The 22,857-nt window shown below is 42.3% G+C and overlaps 1 protein-coding gene across 18 annotated transcripts in view; it reads right to left on the bottom strand.

Annotated features, from left to right (window-relative positions):
* The window catches only part of KCNMA1 (potassium calcium-activated channel subfamily M alpha 1), a 696,711-nt gene that overhangs the window by 257,316 nt on the left and 416,538 nt on the right, over positions 1-22,857 (bottom strand). For all 18 annotated transcript variants that reach the window (XM_054689909.1, XM_054689921.1, XM_054689920.1 and 15 more), the window contains one exon: positions 22,471-22,582. In XM_054689909.1, coding sequence (XP_054545884.1) covers positions 22,471-22,582 — 112 coding nt within the window. The remainder of the gene's footprint in view (positions 1-22,470; positions 22,583-22,857) is intronic.

The raw sequence follows: 22,857 nt of genomic DNA, 5'->3' as shown, positions 1-22,857 counted from the left end.
TTTATATAAATTATAAAAGAATTACTTTCAAAATATATAATTAAGATGTCCAGACATCTTTTACTCTAGCCTATAAAAAATAAAATCCTCTTTGCATTGGAATAAATTAGGAACTTCCTTACCTTGTGGGGTCTGGAAGTAGGTTTATGGTTTCTGGGATGCAAATGCACCAACTAAAAAGCAAAGCCCCCTATCCTGCCTGGACTCAGGCCAAGTTCCTCAGTGAGGGCCACTTTCTGGGAGGTTCTGAGCAGGACACTGCAGAGTCCTCCAAGCCCCACTGCCTTTAATGGGAACAGCATCCTGGCATCTTCTCAGGGACCACTGCAGTGAGCCCTGGCTCTGGTCACCCACAACACAAATGCCCCAGCAAGGTCCTTCTGCTCACAGATGAGCTCCCCATCCCTTCTCATTGATTCTGATGCTCTGAGCAAGGAAGGGGGCTGTGGAGAAGGTGGGTATGAATAAATAGAGAATTACTATTCTAATCTAGAGAAATACGTGTTCCCATCAAAGGAATGTAAACAAGTGATCAGATTTATGACAGGCTCACAGAAAACAAACAGCAATAACTAGAAAGAGAGAATGAGACTGAACAAAAGAAAATACATTTAGAGAGAAGTTAGTAGAAGTCCAGTCATCACCCTCAAGAGCCTTCTTGGAAGTAAAAGAGCTGTAAGAAATGAGGGGAAATCGAACAGACCAGAGTCAGAGAAAAACAATGACCCTGGTCATTAGACTGGAATCAGAAGATATAACATTTCCTTTGATCTTCAGAATAAGTCCCTTGGGCAGCAAAGGCAATTGGTCCTTTCCTTTTTATAGGTGAGTTGCTCAAGGTCAACGAGACTGGCAGAGGCCCAGCTGGCCCACCAGCAGGTCTCCAGAGTCACATCCAGGGCTTTTCTTGCCTGATCACTGAGCTGCAGTGACTCCTCCTCTCTCCCTTGACTTTTCTCACAGAAGTGAGATCTATAAGAATCTGGCATTCCCCAGAGCCCCTCCACTACAGGTCTGAACCTGCCCTTAGCTCCTGCTCTTTCTAGATAGGTAACCAGTATCAAAGTCATGCTGTCCTGAAAAGTCTGATGAAAATCCCATTTCTGGTTTAGCTTCCCAGGAAGGAGGGATTTTTAGTGGAGGTCAAGTTTCTGGCTCAGGTTTAATGGAAGCCAAGGTCAAGCTTTGGTAGATGCTCGAGTCTAATTTCAAGGGAAGATGAGGGTTCAAGATGACAGCTCACTTTGGGGAGGGAGGATTCTGGATATTGCAGCCTGACCAGCCAAGGTAAGTATAATAAGTAATCTTCATCCCTCCACCCCACCAACAAGAACTGTGCCAAAGACCTTGACAAACAACACACGGCCCCTCCTATCCATGCAGGTTCAGATGAAAGACATTACACATTAAAAGTAACAATGCTTTATAAACTTTCTGTTGTGTTGAGTTTTTTCTCCATTCTTTTTCAAAGCAACTGGCTTGGTACATAAATCACACTGTGTGCTAGTGAATATATGACACAGCTGTGAATTACAAGGTCATAATTTTACCAGCAATTTTAGATGCTGTCGTAAACCACCCAAGGTCTGAAGAGAGCTCAAATACATTTTGATTTTTTCCTAAGCCCCCAGAATGGCATTCTAGGGCAGCTATTAAAAGATACTCCATTTCTTGCTTTTGTTTTAAAAAATAAATAGTCCTATAGTAACACCATTCCCTCCCTTTCTTTTCCACTAAGCCGTCTCACAGCCTTTCCTTTTTATTATTAAATTACTGAGCATCTAGCTTTAGATAGGTGTTCCTGAAGTCTATATGAGAAAGATGAACTTAGCTTGGGCTTTAGTTAGAAAACTTCCCACCTGTGCCCAGGACTTGACAAGGGCACACATACATGACCTTGGATCACGTGGTCCTAGCCCATCTCCAGTGGAAACATATTTCCTGTATCTTCTATTACCTGACATTCTTCCTCCCTTCAGCTTGTGCTAAACTTGCTTTCCCCCAATTTTTAAGCCTTTGTTCATACGCAAACACTAATCCAGTTGACTTGCCTCCTTTAACTAGCAATGTCCTACTTCAGACACCACAGACTAACCAAAATGCCACTCCTTTTAGGAAGTCTTCCCCAACACCTCGAGATGTTGCTTCTCTGTCCCCCAAAGCACTACACTGTCACACTTAGCCCAACACTGTAGATTTTATTGACTTCTCTCTCCTCCTGAAATGAGTTCACCAGCCTGTGTCCCATTTCTTTTGTTCATTCATTCACGAATTAATTCAGCAAATAATGAGGGTTCCTTTTAGTCATCTCACTAAGATATAACATAGTGCCTGGAACATAATAGGTGCATCACAAATGTTTACCAAATGAAATAACAGTGAAGTGCAGTGGAGGGGTGGGATGGGTACATAGGTGGGTGGATTACACCTATGTGCATCTGTAGGGAGTGATCAAAGAGAATGACCGTAACAGGTAACAGAGCAGATTCCCATCCAGCTCCCCAAATTTCCCAAAGGGCTTCAAATGTCTTCCTTCCCTGGAGAAAATCCACTCCAGCAACTTTCAGCACCACTAAAGATCTATCAGCTACCTCCACACCCAAATACTCGATAACAGCCACACTAGTATACTTATTGGCTCCACAAGCAGAGGGAAATTTCCTTCCCCTACTTACCCTATACTCTGTCTGGAATACACTTTACTCTCCACTCAGTTTAGTCAAATTCTAGACTTGCTTTAAGGCTCAATTCAAGTCCCATTCCCTAACAAGTTCCCGCAACATAGGCAGCGGTCCCCACTTTCAGCTCTCAGCACTGAGTGCTCTGCATATGTGGCTCCTAACCAGATAATACTCACTCCATCTAGACATATTCCTAAGCTAATTTATCAACACTGAGAAGGCAGGGGCCCGCTAGCACCTGCAGATCACGGTGGGAACAGGACTGCTGTAACACTCCTATCTCTGGCCCTGGCTGTGCCACCTACCAGTTGCATGACATTGGGGCAATCACAGATATCTTCAACATCTTTGTTCACATTTGCCAAACTGGGGAGGACAATAACACATACCCAAGGATTTAATAAATGCAATGGCCTTGGCAAAATGTTTCCATGCCTTTGAATAGCGGCAGCAATGTCATGAGTCCTTCCAACATAGATCAATAAACTCCAACAGTACCAAGAGGTCCCTGTCTCTGTTCATCATCGCAGTCCCTCCTTTCCTATGTTACATACCCTTGGCACTGAATTCCCTTTCAAATTAAGAAATTAACATTCAAGGAAGAGACTCAACTCATAATGTAGGTCTCCTTTGACTCTCACCATGAAATACACACAGGAAGCGGACACACTGCTCTTGACTTAGAAGCCTGTTTTTTTAGGAGGCCCAGGCCCTCCAAGACTTTTTCATGCTCTCTGTGTGGCCAGTCACACAGAGCAAGTCACAGATTTAGCTTGCATGGCTTGTTGATGGAAACATTGTCTACCTGCTCCACAGTCCTTGCCCACATGATAGCCTTCAAGGACAGGGGCGTAGGGAAGTAAATAACAGCTGTTTTACTGATGCCTGAATTTATTCACTCAAGCCAAGGTGAGCAGGACAGAGAGGTTTTTCCACTTAGACTCACTTGTCTACTCCACTGATTTTAATATTAGTAACTGCATTGTGCCAATAAGAAACCTAATCTGAGAAAGTCAGGCATACTAGATACCATCATTCAATTACTATCCTACTGAATTGAACTCAATAATAGATGGATAGATGGATGGACGAACAGATGGACGGACAGAAGGATGGATGGATGAGATGGACAGATAGCAGACAGACAGAAAAGGTGTGCCTCATGTAATTAATGAATAAATAATGTTAATTACACCAAAAGTAAAAAGTGTGTTTGTATGCATTTCAATACATACCTTCATAAGTTTACTCTTCAGTGCTATTACATAATTGTTTATTCACTCCTCTGTTATATCTACTGATCAAAGAGTTTAAACTCCCTTTGTAAAGAAGGCAATTTGAATTCCCATATCCATCACTAAATTAAGCTACTCTAAGCCAAAACTGCATCTTGCATTTCACAGTATATGTGTACCACATGACAAGCACAGCACCACTATCAAAACATTATCAGTTGCATGAATCATTTATTAATTTCATATTGCATACTCTAATTCTCTCTTTTCTCTCTCTGCCATGTTTTTTTCTGATTGTACTGAAATTGTTATTAGGGCCTCCCGGTTGAGCGCTGGGCTGCAAAGCTGCCTGCAGCCTCTTCAGAGCTGGTTCCATCCCCGGCCTCTGGCGAGGGTCCCACATGGCGTGACCGACCGCTCCTGCCTTGCCCGCTGCTCCCCTCAGCAGTGTGTTTCGTCAGTCTGTCTGTTCTGCTCCCCGCTCTTGCTCTGGTGAATTCTCTCTCATCCTTCCGCGCTTCTGACTGTACCCAGTGCTTGTATAAATAAATAAATAAGTCCTTAAAAATAAATAAATAAATAAATAAATAAATAAAATTGTTGTTGCTTTGGGCCTAGTTAAAAGCACCCAAATTGGCAGTCTGGATGGCCCCATTCTAAGCATCCTTTTATGTAAAAATAATTGTAATTTTAGGAGCAAGGAACTGTAAAGCTGACTGTAATTATTCCCCCATGCAGATAGTTCTGTGGACCCAACCATTAATAAGAAAACAAAATCTCTTAGACAATTCAGTTTATGTTAAGGTCATTTTTCTGAAATCCCTGAAAGGATTCTGAAATATTGCAAAATTGTTGGTGAAAGAGAAAGAAACCACCAGCTAGAGTAGAATAGATTACTGAATTGAGACAGGCCAGAAGAAGCTCAAAAAGAAAAATATTATGCCAAGCCTTCCAAGGATCTAATCTCACCGAATTTCTATTTTTAGTAATATTTTCCTGGACTACTTGAAATTGTCAGGGAATAAAATAGGGGGAGTTTACTGTGTAATGATTACAATGCAGAGATGATCTAGGTCTCTAGTTTAGAACAAGATGAAGACAGGGAAGATCCCAGCCAAATGAGAAGACATGGGAATTCCTTTCTGTTTTTCTCTCTCATCTCTACGGGAGCTATTTAGGAATTCACTGTCTGTCACCAATGGGCAAAGAATGAGGGAGATAGAACTAGTAGAAAGGTGAGACAATCACTCCACCAACACTGATTTTCCAATCTGCAAATAGGGAGCATTCAAGACAGGCTGTGATATTTGGAAAGTGTAGTCTAGAAATCTCTGATTAATTTCAGAGTCTTTTGCATAATTAATTAAATGGACTGTGAGGTTCTTATTTACTACATCCTTCAAAGATCTGACCTGCTGAAGACCATGATCTTGTCTTTATACCAATGACTAGTCATCATTTTGCTTCCAAAAAATGTTGGTCACACCAATTCTGTGTCCCCGAAGAAGTAAGTAGTAATCACTCCTGTCTTACAGATGTAGAAATTAAACCTCACCAGAACAGCTCCTTAAAAATCACCAAAGGTTGGGCCTCCCTTCTGGCGCAGTGGTAAAAGACAGTGCTATCAAGCTACTGCTAGCCACTGTAGTACAAGTTTGATTCCTGGCCAGTGGCCAGGGAGAAACCAACATGGTGCAGCAGACCTCTTCTGTCTCACCTGCTGCTCCCCTCAGCAGTGTATTTCAGCAGATCCACATGTTCTGTTCCCCACTTTCTCTGGTGAATCCTCTCACCCTCTTCCCCCGCAACTCTGGCTTACACCCCACTTTGTGTGTGCAAAAATAAATACATCTTTAAAAACATAAAAAAATTCCCAAAGAAAGCACCGGAGACCCAATCCCAATCCCCGTCTCCTGAGACTTGCTTCCTTCATTGTGTTCTATGCAGATAATGGTACCATGAGAGGGGAGGCATCCAAGCCAAGTACCAGTCCTTCCAGAATTTTACTACTTCCTTCCCCCCATCATACCCATCAACACAAAGTCTATGAGGATCTTCTCCTTGTCTCTTGATTTCCCCCTCCTCTCTCTGACCTCTGCTGCTGCTTTAATGAACCCAGGTCCTGAAACTTCTTCCTTAGGTTCTGAAGTGCTCTCAAGTAGTCCCCTAACTCCCACCTGACTTCTCCGCACAGGAAACTTTTTACACTCCTTCCTCTAGATTACAGGATTCTGGAAGATTTTCAGGCACACAATTCCAACACCAGATTTTCCTATTTCAAACTCCCTCATAGCATATCCCACACCCTGGTAGATATGACCCCTCAGGCTTGATACAAGCAACACCGTCTCCATGACGTTCTCCTGTCTTGAACATAAATGACCACTTTGTCCCCATGCCAAGTGTAGGTCACTTTACTGTATGTTTAACAGTTTTTATGCATACCTTCTCCAGTTAAATATTAAACCATCTAAGCATAGATGCTGTGTCTTATTCTAGTATATGTCCAGTATCTAGTACAGAGCCTGGCACAGCACAGGCACTTGATAAGTGCTGAATGGATGAATGAAGCAATTGAAAGCTTAATGAAACCTTTGCTCTTAATGCTTAATCTCCAATAGCAAGGGTTGGTAAGTTTCAGCCTGGGGGCCAAATCTGGCTCATTACCTATTTCTATATTGTTCACAGCTAAGAATGTTTTGTACATATTTTTACATAGTTTTCAAAACTACTGCAGTAATATTTTATGGAATATGAAAACTGGACGAAATTCAGATTTCAGTGTCCATGAATAACTGGAATATGGCCATGCCCATCCTCTCACATACTGTCGATGGCTGTTTTCCTGCAATGAAGGCAGAATTGAACAGTGGTGACAGAGACCAGATGTCCCCCAGACTCCAAAACACTTATTATCTGGCCTTTTACTGATGTTTCCTGATCCCTAGCCTATATAGCGGAATTTGGGGTCTCATCATTTTGTCACTCATTCCATTGTGCACTCAATGGATACTTAATGAGTATCTACCATGGGTCACTGTTCTGCCAGGATCAGGGGACAAAAACAGCCAAGAAAGGTACCTGCATGATGGAAGTCAAGTTCTAGGTTGGGAGCAGGATAAAGAGGCTAACCAAATGATCTGAGAAGCGAAGTTTTGAGAATGGGCTAACCTCTCTTTAAACAACAATGGTTACTATTATTATTAAAGGTTGTCAAATCCTGCTCAAACTATATAGTGCAAAGGTGGCTCTCCCTTCTCCTTTCTTTTTCTTCACTGAGAGTCTTCATTTTCCACCAGGTTTCTCTTTTGGCTTGCCTGTGACCGAGAGCACATAAAGTCTTCTTCATAACCCCAGCACCTGGGACAAAAGCTGATGCTTGAGAGACACTCAGTCCTCACGGTGGAATAAATGAAAAACTTAATCAACTAGTAGAAGAGATGTGAGCAAATGACTTGGCATCCAAAGCCTCAGTTTTCTCATAAGTAAAAAAAGGCAGGATGTTCCCAAGTGCTTCCAGTTTTACTCTGCAATCCCTCCTGTCCTTAGAGTCAGCCCCCATCTGGCTTTCTGATTCATTTCCGTGGCCAGAAGGCTGCCTCCCTTTGTCTCTGCAGCCTGGTGCATCTCGCCCTGAAGGACACATGAACTCTGCCCAAGGCAACACAGGCCCCACCAATCAGCACACAGATCACTGCTGACGGTGAATATGGAGTCAGCCTTGGGGTTTTATCCAAGGTCTGTTGAAGGTCTTTGACATAAAGGGCGGCTAAGTTGGAACACGACAGCATAGAAGAGCGATGGCACCGGCTTCATAAACTGTCCCACTAGAGATAAGAATCATGAAGAGTTTCCTCCCACACACATTTTAAAATTGTGACTGCAACATGGGTGGCTATTTTAAAACATATATATACAAGCTAATCACTTCCTCTGCCTCCCCACCTGCCCACACACACACACACACATACATACTACTGATCAGTTTTTAAAGACCCAGGAACATAAAGTGCTCTGGAAACCTGATTCCCGGATTGTTTTGTAACTGCTCTTTAGAAGCAGTGTTTCCTTTTGTTCTCTATTCACTGTGGAAGTAGTTTGAACAAAAGCCCATTAGCACCCAGAGGTCCTTTGCTTTTTTGCCCTGGTAAATGCCTGGTTCTACAGCCGCCATGGCCAGGTGGCTCCTGAGAACCTCGGGTGCGTCCTGGATTCCTACAAGCCCTGAAATAACAGGATAGAGGACATGAATGCATTTTCTCCTGGCAAGCCCCAAACTTTTCATGGGGCAATGCAGCATCCAGAATTCTGCTTCTCCTTGTGCCAGATCCTTCCCATCTTTTTTATTCCATCTCAACTACATATATTTATATATTTTTTAATTTATTTATTTATGCATATAAGAACTGGGCTACAGGCCAGAAATGTGGGGCATGAGAGGATTCACCAGAGACAGAGTGGGGAGCAAAACAGGCAGATCTGTTATAGAGCAACCCCGATATTAAACGGGTTCCTGGCTGTGGGTCCTCACCCGCGCGCTTTAAAGGGACTTATGAATACTCTACTACAGACACACGCAAAAGGGTTAATAAAAGGTTTATTTACAAGAGAAAAAGAAATAAGGAAAATATACAACTCAGGGAGAAAATAGGGAAATAAAGTCTTTAATGCGTCCTACCCGATCCGACGACCTGGAAACCCAAAGTCACTCTCCGAGCTGGCCTGACGCTGCTAGCTGGCGGAGAGCCAAAAATGGAGAGCCCTCCAAAGCCCACGTGTCTGCCTTTTGTATCCACCTGGCTGCTTAACCCCACCCTCAGGTCCCAGTCACCTTCCCTTTGGTGGTGATGGGATTTGGAGTTCCCAGTGTCTTTGGCTTTGGCCTGGGGTGGGGGTGGAGTCCACAAAGCCTATATGGAATTTGCTTTGGGACATCCTTTTCCCCCTAACAGATCTACTGAAATACACTGCTGAGGGGAGCAGCGGGCGGGCGAGACAGGAGAGGTCTGCTGTGCCATGTGGGCTAGCTCCCTGGCGGGCCAGAGATTGAACTAGTGTTGCAGAGGCTGCGGACAGCTTCACAGTGCTATGCTCAACCCCTTTTGCCACCAGGGAGGCCCCTCAAATATATATTGTTGCAACTTCGCTGAAATGAAGTCCAGTCAGAGTCAAAGGAAATGACAGAAATGTCATAACAGGGGGAGAAAAAGAGTTTCTCTTCTTAAAAATGAGTTGGTACAAGGAATGAAAACTCAGGATAAAAATATTCACTACTTTTTTTGGTTTCTTTCATATTGCGCTGCATCTGCTAGGCAGCTGAAAGCATATCACATGAAATGCTCTATTATCTTTCCCAGAAACGACCTTAGGGACCCACCCAATGGTAGTGTATGGTAATGTTATGCTAACTCCCCTCCCAGGAGGGAAGAATGAAATAATAACACCACACTAACGCGGCATGTCCTCATTTAAATACAGTAGTTCTGGTTCATATAGCAGAGCAGCTATATTGGGGTACACATATTATGACTACACTCAAGTTTATTAATAAAGTTCCTATTTCTATTTAGGTTTGAGAAACATATCTATTCAGAATCTGGGCATCCTTTCATTTTTGAAGCTGACAGCTTGACACACAGAAAGGAAAGTGACAGATCACTTCAAATATTTCTTTCCAAATCAACTCAATCAAAAGACAGAAGAAAAATATTCTACTGAGCTTAAGAAGATTACAGAAGCAATGGATGACAGCCTTTCACTTTAGTGAAACAGGAAACATCTTCACCCTAACATCATGTCAGTTCTCCTCCTGACCTGCCTTGGAAGACCACTGAGCTTTGGGTTTGGAAGGAGAGGTCTCCTTGCACGCTTAGCCTGAATGCACAAGTTTACTTTTCACAAACTTACATATTGGCCTGACAGTTGTATTTTTCAGACTTTGCCACATAATCTGGGAACCCTTTGAGGGAGGTGTTAGCTTGTAAGAGTCAAGAACTGACCGTATCACTTCAACCACAGTTAATTAACCAGGACTCCAGGAGAGAGTTCTAAGGCTGCTGTTTTTCTTCCCTGCTCCACTAGGTGGCAGAAGTGCACAGCAAATCTTTTCAGAACAGTAGCCAGGAAAATGCAGTTGTGCTGAAGTGTGGGATTAGGGGAGCTGCTGGGAACTTACAGCAAGAGGAGTGGCACTTAGAGCAGGTCAGTGCAAGGAAAACCCTGTAACATCACATGAGCCACAGGTCCTAGTTGAGCCTGGCTCCTTCCTCTCCACAACAGAAGCCCTTTACCAGCCAGAGAGAAGCAAAGGCTGTTGGCTAAAAATGAGGAAAAAACAAAAAATAGGAGGAAATCCTCAATGTGCACTTTGCTCCAGACACCATAAATGTTTGAAAAAGGTTTTCTAACCCAGGTCGCAAGTTCAAGTTATAGTGTTTTACTTGAAGTGCCCTAAAATATTCCCGTACCACATTAAGAATTTTTATTTGTTAATGGATGGAACCTGTTTGTTGTTGTCAGCAGATGCCAAGTTAAAGGCTTTATTATGATATTGGACAATATATGTGGTAAAAAGAAAAACTCTCTAAGATGATCATTTCCTAGAGCGAAGACACCACAATGTCTTTGTCCCAGGTAGAGAAATAATGCAAGTCATTGTGATCAGAAATACTGCTCTAGATGAAGAGGGGAGGGGCAAAAGGAGGAAAAGGAGAGGGGCGAGGAAGGACAGGAGGACGGAGGGAAGAGAGTACAAAACAATAGTGGACTTCGAGAAAATCAGCCAAAGATGAGTAAGAGGTACCCTCTAAAGAGGGGAGTGCACTCCACTCATCTATTTTTGGGCATTTGGGTTGTTTCCATAGCTTAGCTATTGTAAATAGTGCTGCTATAAACATAGGAGTGCAGGTGCTCTTTGGAATTAATGTATCTGTGTCCTTTGGGTAAATTTTTACCTAGGAATGGAACTGTTGGATCATATGGGAGCTCCATCTTTAGTGGGTTGAGGAATCTCCACACAGCTCTCCATAGTGGTTGGACCAGTTTGCACTCCCACCAGCAGTGCAGGAGAGTTCCTTTTTCTCCACAACCTCGCCAACATTTGTTGTTGCTAGTTTTTTTAATATGTGCCATTCTCACTGGTGTAAGATAGTATCTCATGGTAGTTTTGATTTGCATTTCTCTGATTCTAAGTGATGTTGTACATTTTTTCATATGCCTGTTGTCCATTTGCATTTCCTCTTTGGAGAATTTTCCTTTTAGCTCTTCTGCCCATTTTTTGACTGGATTATTTACTTTGTTTTTGTTGAGTCTAAGATGTAGTACATATACACAATGGAATATTACTCAGCAATCAAAAAGATAAACTCATGCAATTTGCAGCAACATGGATGGCACTGGAAGGGATCATGCTCAGTGAAATAAGCCAGAAAGAAAAAGAAAAATACCAGATGGTCTCACTCATAGCAGGAATTTAGAAACCTAAATATGAAACCAGGAAAAAGACTAATTATAATAAAGTAAAAATCAACAAGCAACTATAAACCAGAGACACTACGGGGGTGGGGGAGGAGGGAGCAGTATCAAAACAAAGGGGGGTGAGAATTGTATGGGGACTATAACCAAGATGAAAATGCATACATTGTGCAAAAATGAAAAATGATGCAAAAACATATAAAATTAAAATAAAAAGAGGGGCGTGCACTCACCAGGTGGAGACAGCCTTTACATGGTATGCTTCACTCATTATTCTCTTTCTGTCCCTTTAAGCATTTGGTTTGCAACCTGCGGTTTATAGACTATTTTTCCCACAGTAGGGGAAAGATGGTTTATTCACAGTTTAAATTCCAAGCTCAGCACAGCAACTAACAAATTATACTTGCTTTAAGGATTGTTGAGTGAATGAATACATAAAGGTAATGATAATGATAACAACGGCAATATTAAATAGCATTTCTTAATTCAGCCTCATGAGGAGAGCTCTTTTAAAAATCACCAAAGGAAGCAGCAGAAATCAAAGTGGGTAAGACACCTACAAAATGAAATGTAAGCAAGATTCATTTTATCTCTTCCTAGTTGCCATTATAACATACACCATTTTCATTTACATGTCTAATCTCATTAATAGTGCTTTTTGAGATTTCTGTTTCTCAGCACTTATAAGGACTAGTGCACAACAGTAAGTACCTAGTACCCAGTAGTAATTACAACCTTATGCTTTGATCACAAACACCTCAGTTCAAATCCTGATGCAATGCTCACTGATGTTACACAGCTAATGACATCGTTCACCTGTCTAAGTTCCAGACTTTTCTCTCTATATTATAGAGATATTAAGAGGATCAAATGAGATAGGTATGTAAAGAGTTTAGTACAATATGTGACACATATTAGTAGTGGCTATAATCACAAGAGCGAAAATAAGATTTTATTGCATTAATATTCCTTTTCTAAATGATTTCAGAGGGAAGATCACACCCAATTTATCAAAACTGAGTAATTTGTTAACTAATTGAAAAACATTGCCAGACATTTAGAAGAATGTAAAAGAATATACAAGGCAGTTACTAATCTGGAGCAGTGGTCACATCCCAAACTTCCAGTGAAGAGTCAGAGAGAAAATATAAGCTTTGTGAGCTGCGGGTCTCGGTCTCACTGCTACAGACAGGATGTGAATGAAAGAGCACGCGCCGATAGAATATATTTGGGATGGAAGTGGCTGGCAAGTACACTAGTTGATGATAGAAGAAGAGAAATTCACAGAGCAAGACAAAAAGGGAGAAATTTACAGAGAGGAAAGGGACACTGGGTAAGACTATAAAGGACACAGTGAGAGTAAATTTTTACAAAAAGGAAAGGCTTGCTGTGCTCCCAGTCTGGCCAGGGGCCAGAAAAGGTATCTTTTTGTGAAGTGGGTGGTTAAATTCTTATCCGACTTAAAGGGAGAAGCTGAATTTAGTGATTATGATATGGGAGAGGGAATGGTACATTATTGGTATTTGCATTTATTTTAGGTAATGCAATGTGTTTCATTAAAAACTGACATCTCCCTTTCAGCCATTATGTGCTCTGACTTTTATGAGTAGGCCTGGATCTTGGCCTGGGCATCTCAGTGCCACCAGGTAGGCTGACTGGGAAAGAATACTTGTTTAAATAAATTATTCTGGAGGTAGAGAGGGGTCTGGCCCTGAGATAATCCCTCCCTGGAGGAGGAAGCTGAGAGACCCTCTCCTGGGGTCAGGGAAAAGATGGAACTAGGCTTGGGGCCTCTTCCTTCCCCTCTTCTTCCCAAATCTCTAACAGACCATTCTCTTATTTCCTCAATGAGTCAACTTCATCTCAATTCCAGGGAGTTTTGGAAGAGATACTGGCTCTGGGGGAAATATTAGTGACTAACACATACAAGCCAAGATCCCCACTCTCTCCAGTAACTCAGATTTAGAATGACTTTGAAGGGGGTTACCTATGGGACATGAGAAGTCTTTCTAAAGAGGGCTCCTCTGTTCATGTTGAAATTATAATGTGGAATTTAATATGCTTGGTATATCTGAAAATGTAAATGAGTCATATTTTAATTTCAAAAACATACTGAAAGGGGATTACATCAATAAAGATATTGATGTTTTAGTGCACAAAAAATAGAAAGGTTTCCTGGAATGTAAAAATCCTGGGCACAGGCAGAGCAGACACTGATAGAATTCAAGTTCAGACTCACAGCAGGCTAGACCAGTGGTTCTCAAAGTGTAGACCCAAAGCTGTAACATCAACCACCGCACTGAGTTACTTAGGAAATTCTCATGCTGCACCCTGGATGTACTGAATCAGAAACCCTGGAGGTGGTACCGCACAAGCCCTTCAGGTGATTCTCAAACAGGCTAAAGTTTGAGAAATATTGTTCTATATAGAATATATAGTGTCCATGTCCTAAAGGAACTTTCCTTAATTATGACCAGCGTCTGACTCAATAGATTTTGGAAGGAACTTAATGCCTTTGCTTCTATTTTTTAATTTTCTCAGTCAGGTACTCAGGTATGTTTCTGATTTTATAACCACCACTGAATAGGGCTTCTCAACCATGGGTGCACATTGGAATTGGTCAGTCAATGTCACTGGAATTACCCATAACTGATGGCTGGATTCCATCCCAGCACTTCTGATGTACTTGGTCTGAAGCATAGTCTGCCTAGGGAAAGGTTTCAAAGCTCTGCACATGATTCTAATATACTACCAAGTATATTATAGTATACACTAATATACCAGTGCATCGGATATATACTTTAGCATGTATAAGAATTACCTGGATAATTAAACCAAATTCCTCAGCTCCATTTAGCTTCCAAGATCAGACAAGACTGGGTGCATTCAGGGAGGCATAGCCATACACAGATTTTCATTTCTAATTAACTTCCAGCAGGTGATGGGCTGGCCTGCAGACATACTTCAGTAGAATTCTCAAAAAGGAATAGGATTGCACTTCAGGTATCTGAAATCTATTTTGGGTTGGATGGCTAACTTTCCTCTGAATTTCCATATACCTATTTCTCTTCTTTATAAAGTACCCACACAAATTATCAAAGCATTAAAGGCCAGATCTGTGCTTTCCTTATCTTTGGGGTGGCCCTAGGAATTGGTGGCTTGCACATAGTAGGTATTCAGTAGTATAAGTACAGTAGTATCTCAGAACTGCTTCCTGGTGTTTTCGCTCAATCCAATCTGCCAGTCAGGTCAATCCATCATGACATTGATCTCAATGGGAAGAATCAAGGCTTATATTTTCTAAAGATGATATGAAGGTAAGTATACATCCAGTCCTAGAGATTTAGGTTACTCGAGGAGGCTGTTCCATTAATACCCCAGATGAAGTACAGCCATCTGGAGGGGTTTTGGCATCTATAAAAACCTACTGCTATATTTGTTCCTTGAAGACATTCATTTTAAGATGTTATTTCCAATTTGGCATCTAACAGAGCTGTGCAAGTCAATGAGGATTTAGAAACTGCTCCCTTCAGAGGGCATCTTATTTAAAGCATGTCTCTGACAAAACAATATCAAGGGAACACAATCGGAAATCTCTTATAGGGGAATCATTTCTCTAGAAGCAGAGTCAGCTATAGCTGCTACCGGAAGAGTAATCAGCTCCCTGAAAAACATCTAAACTTTTAGCATTCCACTCTGCTGGGGCTGCCTTCTTCAGAGCCCAATCACAGAGACAGAACTTAATGAGTTCATTTCTCTTGCCACTACAGCAATTCAGTTTCAATGCTATTCCCAAGATGCATGGTGCCATTGAGTTTCTCCCTCCTCTCTCTCCCCCCAAAATAAGATAAGAATAGAGCCCATAATCTCTAACATGATAGTATTGCAAGATAGATTATTTTTATTTATTAGGCTACTCGTATGAAATAAACCAAGAAGCTCAGAAGAGGGAGCTAGTAAAAAGGAAAAACAAGTTTAAAAGGTTAAAAAAGTAATTTAGTGAGTTATAGAAATTATATTAATGCAATTTTCCCCCAAAATTGATTGTTGTCTTTCTTCCTAATTTCCTTTCTCACCTGGGAGTACCAATGAAATTGTTAGAGTCTGTCAGCCTTTTGTCAGGGGACTAGAGCAAGGAGAAAGCTGCATTCAGTATTTGATCTTACCGCACAAGACTATCAGACTAATTTATTCTATATACAACTATTATGGCTAGGTAAGTTTATGAGAGTTAGCATAATACAGTATAAAGGAACTTGGACTTCTTAGGTAGATTGCTGGGGTCCAAAGTCTGGCTCTGCCACTTACTCATTATATAACTCTTGGCAAGAAACTGAACTTCTGTAGGCCTCAGTTTCTCCATCTATAAAATGGGGCTAAAAGTGACATCTACTTCATAGTGTTGTTTAGAAGACTGCCTGAGATATTATATGCACACCCTGCATATATGTACACATATGCACTTATATATATAATATGACACATGCAACACTACTGTGGTTATACACTCAGTTTCTCTTTTTAGAACATTATCTTTCTCCCTCACCCCACTCCCAAAGACACCTGGCCCCTGAAAAGGAGATTCACACATTACTACTACTACTATTACTACTACTGCTACTACTTCTACTACTTTTTAAAATAAAAACACTGACCACAAGGAAGGTTCACTTAGAAGGTTTGGGGAAGATAATCCAGAATTCAGTTCTGAAGGTCCGGTTGTCTCATTTTATGTATATATGAAACAGGTGACTTCTGGTGACACTCAAAGGGCCCTCCTCTGGACTTTGGGCATTGTGCCCAGGAACCCCCTTGAGGGGCTTAATCTGACAATAGTCCAGCAAACTCCACAACTGTCCTATAGGGGGAACCAGAGACCTTTCTTTCAGAGCCCAAAAGGCCACTCCAGTTGCAGTGAAGGTCCCAGGGAAGAAATTGCAGGGGATAAAGTCTCAGTTATCAAGCTATCACCAGCCACTGTGGCTTGATTTTGAACCCCAGCCAGGGAGCTAACCCACATGGTGCAGCAGACCGCTCCTGACTCGCCCACTAGCCTTAGCAGTGTATTTCAGTAGATCCGCCTGTTCTGCTCTCTACTGTCTCTGGTGAATCCTCTCACCTCCCACCACACACACTTCTGGCCTACACCCCAGTTCTTGTATACATAAATAAAAATAAAGCTTAAAAATTAAAAAAAAAAAAAACTGGGGCTAGAGCCAGATCAGGAGCCTCTTTTGTGGTTTTTTTCATCTGTGTGTGCTTCTCTGTGCTTTTTTCCTACCGACGTGTTAGGTATATTTAATTTTAAGTTTGGGTAAGGTGGTGTGGGGTTTCATCCTAACAGTGTATTGATGCTCTAGTCTCTAATTATGAGTTATTTACTTGTTTTAGGCATAAACTCTTCCCCATGAGTACTTTGACCAAAAATCAAAGATTCCTCTGTGTGCAGGAGTGTCCTGGAATTACAAAAAGTAAAAGTTCATAGTGTTCTCTATCACAAGACACATTCTAGAGCAGTGTAGCCCAGCATAACTTTTTATGGTGAAAATGTTCCATATTTGTGCTGTCCAGCACTGTAGCCACTAGCCACATGGGGATACTGAGAACTTGAAGTGTGGCTGTTATGACTGAACTCCTGAGCTTTTATTTTCTTTAACTTTGATTAATTTACATTTGCACAGCGAAATGTTGCCTCATAGCTAGCATACTGGACAGCACAGTCTAGACTGCAAAGCTTTGCTACTTAAAGCACGGTCCCTATACCTGAGCACCAGCATCACCTGTGAGCCTGCATAAATGCAGAATCTTTGCTCCCACCCCTCACCCTCTGAACCTCCAGATGGAGGTTCCTGGCATTTCACTAGGAAACCCTGTTCTAGGGAAGGATTAGCTCAACATTTCAGTTACAAGATAGACACACATGTATCTCATCTGTACTGCACTTTAGATATAACAGAGGAGTGTTAAAAAAATGCAGCCCATGGGCCTCCCTGGTGGTGCAGCGGGTTGAGCCCAGCACTGTGAAGCTGTCAGCAGTGGAGATACCACATATCATGGCAGACCTCTCCTATCTCACCCACTGCTCCCCTCCGCGTGTATTTCAGTACATCTGACTGCTCTGCTCCCTACTCTGTCTCTGGTGAATCCTCTTACCCTTCCGCACATCTGGCCTGTACCCCAGTTCTTGTATGTATAAAAAAAATCTTTAAAAAATTATTTTAAAAAAATGCAGCCCAGGTCACCCTTTCGCCCACTCAGAGTCTGATTTAACTGTTTGGAGGTTTGACCAGAACATGGCAAGTCTGAAAAGCTCTCTGAGGGATTCTAATGGGCAGTCACATTTGAGAACTATCCCAGCAATGCTTAGGACAATGATTCTCAAAATTGGGTGAGCACCTGGATCACCAGGAAGGCTTGTTAAAGCACAGATTGCTGGATCCAAGTGCTTGTTAAAACACAGATTGCTGGATCTGAGTTTCTGATTCAGTGGGGCTGAAATGATTTCTCAGAATCTTGATTTCTGTTAAATGTTTAGGTGAAGCTGATGCTGCTGGTCTTGAACCACACTTTGAGAACTGCTGGCCTAGTCATTTTTAAAGCATGGTCTCCAGAATCAGACTCTCTTTGGCTAAGTACTAGATCTGCCACCGAATGACCTACCAGGGAAAATTACCTAAGCCCCAAACCTCAGTTTCCAAAATTGTAAAATGGTACCAAAAGTACTTAGTTGTTGTGTTGAATATGAACTCAGATAACACCTATGAGATACTGAGATCAGGTCCTGCTCTTAATAAGCAAGTGGGACATGTTCTTTATTATTATTACTGTAAGATTCACTCCTCTATTCAGTGGGCACAAGCTATGCACCGGGCACCATTCTAGCATCTGGGACATGGCAAATAAACAGATGGTCAAGGGCCTGGCCACACTGCCATCATGGAACTCACACTCTAACTGATGGCATAAAACAGACCAACAATGCTGCTCTGATAGCACGAACCATGAAAGCACAGGAAGCAAAGGTCAGAGAGAAATCATTCCACTGGGAGAATGGGAACCTGCACCCAAGAGGGGGAATTCCAGCTGTGTGGTAGTGTGGTGAGGGACGCCACCATTAGGCAGGGCAGGACATCACTCTTGCTGCAGCACAGGGAAGCTGCAGGCTGATGCAGCAGAGGCCAGAGGTCGAAGGGGAAGGGGAGGCTGGGAGTCACTGCTGGATGCCTCTGCTTTCTGGCCAAACCACCCTCTATTTTTTTTTTTCTTATTTTGTCTTGATTTAGTTGTCAGGAAAATCGGAGAGATGCACTGTGAGGACTCTACCTGCTCTTTCTGGCTTTGGAGGGAGTGGAAGGGGCAACAAGCCAAGAAATGTGCGTAGTCTCTGGGAGCTAGAAATGATAAGAAAATGTAATTGTCCCTAGAGTTTCCAGAAAGGAGCAGTCCCGACGCCACTTTTAGCCCAGGGAGACCTATGTTGTACTTCTAACTGATCTACAGAACTGCGTGATAAGAAATTTGTATTATTTCAAGGCACTGTATTTGGGGCAATTTGTTGCTACGGCAATAATACATCCTTCTTGCAGGGTTGTATGGCCGATGCCTGGCACATAGAAAAGGTGCTTTCTCACCTAGGAAGGGATTACCACTCACAAGCACCACCATCCTCCACACAGAAAATCCTCTCTCCTTGGAAATGTTCGCCAATTCCCAATCTGCCTGTAGACTCATCATCACCAGCCTCAGCTGAGCTCTGGCCTCTGGCAGAAGTCTTCACAAATTCTTCTACCTTCCCCCATGAGCTCTTTCTCCTCTGAACTCCCACAGCCCTTGCAGCCCGAACCTCACAATTGGGACTTAATTACATGGTGGGCAGTGTCACCAGCTGCTGCTGCATGTATGTTTATTTTGGTTCTGAAACTAGATTGAAACCTTGGTCTCAAACAGAACTGTGTTTTGTCCTTTTGTTGTTATTGTTTTTAAGGACCTGTATTTTTCTTTTACAACCCTGCTTTTATTACCTTTTGTCACAAAGGGGACAATATTTATAAGGTCTATATTTATAAGCAGATATCCTAAATCATTTTCATTGCCCTGTGACTGGAGACTAACTCATTTTTCTATTTTCAGCAGAGCTTTCTATTTTCTAGGAGAAGTTACTGAAGGGTCTGAGGTCTAAAGCCAGGTCTCACATGGCTGTGAAAGCAGGTTCCAAGATTTGGGGCTATGTTTCCAGTAATTGTGGTTCTTTAAGACACCATGATGGCATTAGCCAGAGAGAAAAGGATGGTGGTGGAAATCCTGGTGATGCAAAGAAATTGGTGGCCAAGCATGTGCTACTCTCATTCTAGCACTGAGAACACAGTAGGTGCTGAGCAAAATCCCATTAGATGACAGGTCAATGAGTACATCATTATTTTTTCTCTACTCTTTTCTTTTAACCGCTCAGCATGAGCCTCAACAAAAACATCTAGCAAGGCACAGCTCATGGACCTATCTAGGGGCTATAGTTCCCAAAAGAATGAGACAAGCAGACAAAAGAGTTCTCCCCAGAGCATATTATTCAAGTCTCAAAATAAGATACATCTCTCATTTCAAGGTACATTTATTCTGGTGAGGTAGGATAAGGGTTTTGTGAGAGAAACAAAAATGAATAAGCTGGTGTGTGGGAACAGGAATTAAAATAAGCAGTGACTTGCCGCCTGCCGACGTGGATGTCCTCACATCCCGCTGCCTTATTTTTGGTTCCATTCTGGTTTGTTTTCTTCCCCAGTGCTTGAAAATATGATAGGCAAGTTGGAAGAGAGGCTGGGCTAATCATCGTGCTGTTGTTTATGCTCGTACCAGATACACGGTACATGCACTTTACTCACGTTCCCTGGCTGAATCCCCACTAAACCCCGCTGAGGGCAGTGCTGTTATCTCCACTGCACAGGTGAGAGACCGAGGTTAAAACAGGTAAAATAATCACACCTCGAAGTCAACCAAGGCTGAGCCACCCCGTGAATAGATGTGGTGCAGCCCAGAACTTGGGTGGCATCCACTGGGCTCTACTGACTGAGGACCTGTGGACACTCCCAGTCTCTCTCTCAGGGGAAGCAGGTCGGATGCCCCAGCCGCAGAGCTACCCCGTAACTCTGGAGACACCATATTAGCTCTACCTGTTTCTCTGGTTCTAATGGCAATTTTAGAAACTGCAGATGAGCAGGGAAGAGTAGAACAGAGAAGAGGAAACATGAAGATGTGTGTCTGAAATAAGATCCCATCCCTTCTCTTCCCTGCCTGCCTGAAGCAAAGTCCTCTATTTGTAAGAAAAGATGGAGGCATGCCAACACAGAGCAGCAACATCGGCTCAGTCATTCCCACCCAGCCCTCAAAATCCAAACTCTTTCAAGGATACAGACAGAGACAAAAGAACAGTGTAAGAATTAGACAAAACATCAGACCAAATCTGAGGTAAATGATCCTTTCTACTCCCACTTTAGCAGGAGCATTTACTTCTCTGAGCCTCACTTTCCTTATCTGCAAAAGGGGAAAAATAATTATTCCCTTATAGGTTTGCTCTGAAGATTAAGTGAGTTCAAGTATGTAAGGGCTTATCAGAGTGAATAAATACTAGCTGTTATACTAACATACTATCAAATGCACAGGAGGACCCACACAAAAAAGTAAACAAATAGTGTGCTGTCTAATCTGCAAGCAAATATAAGCAATAAGAACTCAGCCATGGTGTGGGTCATGTCCTGAGAAAGGTTAAGGGCAGGGGGCATCATGTTAATTCTATCTTATCTCCCCACCATGCCAGCGACGGCACTCCCTTCTGCCTTCAGTGGGACTCAGGAAGTGCATGCAGAAGTTGGAGTTTCTTCAGTTCCCTGAAGCTTCTCAACCCAAACCTTAGCCAGTAAAGGCAGTGCCCTCTTATTTTCCAAGAGAAGGGCAGCTCTTCCTGAAAAGTCCCATTTAATGGGATTATTCATTCAACTTTATAAGCCATCCCTCATGGGAACATTCATCTTATCTCTGGCAGCTCATCAGCACAATCACTGTTTCACGATGTAATAACCCATGTACTAAATCAGACACGGGGACCTTCTGGAAATATTATTATACTGAATTCTCTTCCTTAACAGGAAGACCAGGTTTGTATTTCATCCAAAGGGCTTAGTTAGCAAAGAACCAACAGAACTTCATTAAAGGTATTTTCTCCCACAAGAGAAGAAAGGTCATTTTGTTATTGTTGTTGTTTCATGCTCCGAAAGGTTGTTGAACTGTTCTCAGTTTCAATAGCACTTATGCTTCCTAACATACTCCATAATTTAATTATTAGATTTGTTTGTATTTCCTATTTCCCACTGCAATATCAGAGGGCAAGACATTTGTCTATTTTATTCAGTATTGCTTTCCTAATCACCTGGAATTAGTGCCTGACACAATTTTTCCACCATATTGTCCTAGTCCTAACACAGGAAGTGACCTTCACATCAGAGACAGGAAGTGATGTACTGAGCAGACACAGGAAGTGACATGTGAACAATATAAACACAGCATTAGCAAAAGCTCTTCCTTTACACAAGCAGCAAACTAGTCTCCTTCAAAGTTCTCCTTCAAGAAGCATCACTTCATTGTGCCACACGAAGGGTCTCATAACTATGAATAAACCATGCGGGACTCACACTTCTTAAAACTAAAAAGCAAATAGATACTAATTTTGGCAGCAGACCTGGGAAACCTGAACCAGCTACTCAGAATGTTGGCCCTGTCCCTTTGGGCCAACAGTCCTGACTCTTTTTCTGAATGAAAAGTGATAGAACTATGAGCACAGAGATCCTGGCCATGACAGTGATGACCAGCAGGCTTCAACCATGATAAAACTGCACCACCTGCAGCACTAGCTGTGCAAATCCTTCTGAGCTGCTGCTCCCAGAAGAACCAACACCATCAACTTCTAAAACCCCAGTGGTTGTTCACATTAATATATAAACTATTCTTCCTGTGGGGACAACCCTCTGAGCCAGCCCAGGTTCTATATTTCAGCCACATCCAGGAACTAGCGAGCAGAAAGGAAGAGATCGACTTACCAAGCCAACTTCTGTTTAAGTACACAGACACAAACACTGGAGGGACTGTGAAGAAATCAACTACAGAGTTCACTTCCAGCCAGAACCACAGCTTATCATTGGCTGCAATAAACTGGGGAAAAGAAAAAAGAAGAGAGGGGAAAAATGAGAAGCAGGGTGCTGGCATTCAAACGATATGCTCTTTTGCCCAATGGTACGTGTTGATATTTCATGCTGGTCTGAGGGTGATGCTGTATTCTTCTCATAACTACACTATTCACCATGCTATTTGTCTTAGGGTTTGGATACAGACCCTTTTCTAGAAAGTGACTATGTTCCTACCCTGTTAGCCTTGGAGAAGGATCAGGCAGTGCATTTTTCTGTGGTTTCCACCAGCATCACCAGGGA

This window comes from Talpa occidentalis, unplaced genomic scaffold, assembly GCF_014898055.3.
Source record: "Talpa occidentalis isolate TD23 unplaced genomic scaffold, MPIMG_talOcc4v2.1 talOcc4.8, whole genome shotgun sequence".
In the NCBI taxonomy this organism is placed as follows: Eukaryota; Metazoa; Chordata; class Mammalia; order Eulipotyphla; family Talpidae; genus Talpa; species Talpa occidentalis.
This window is presented reverse-complemented; position numbering and strand designations above follow the sequence as displayed.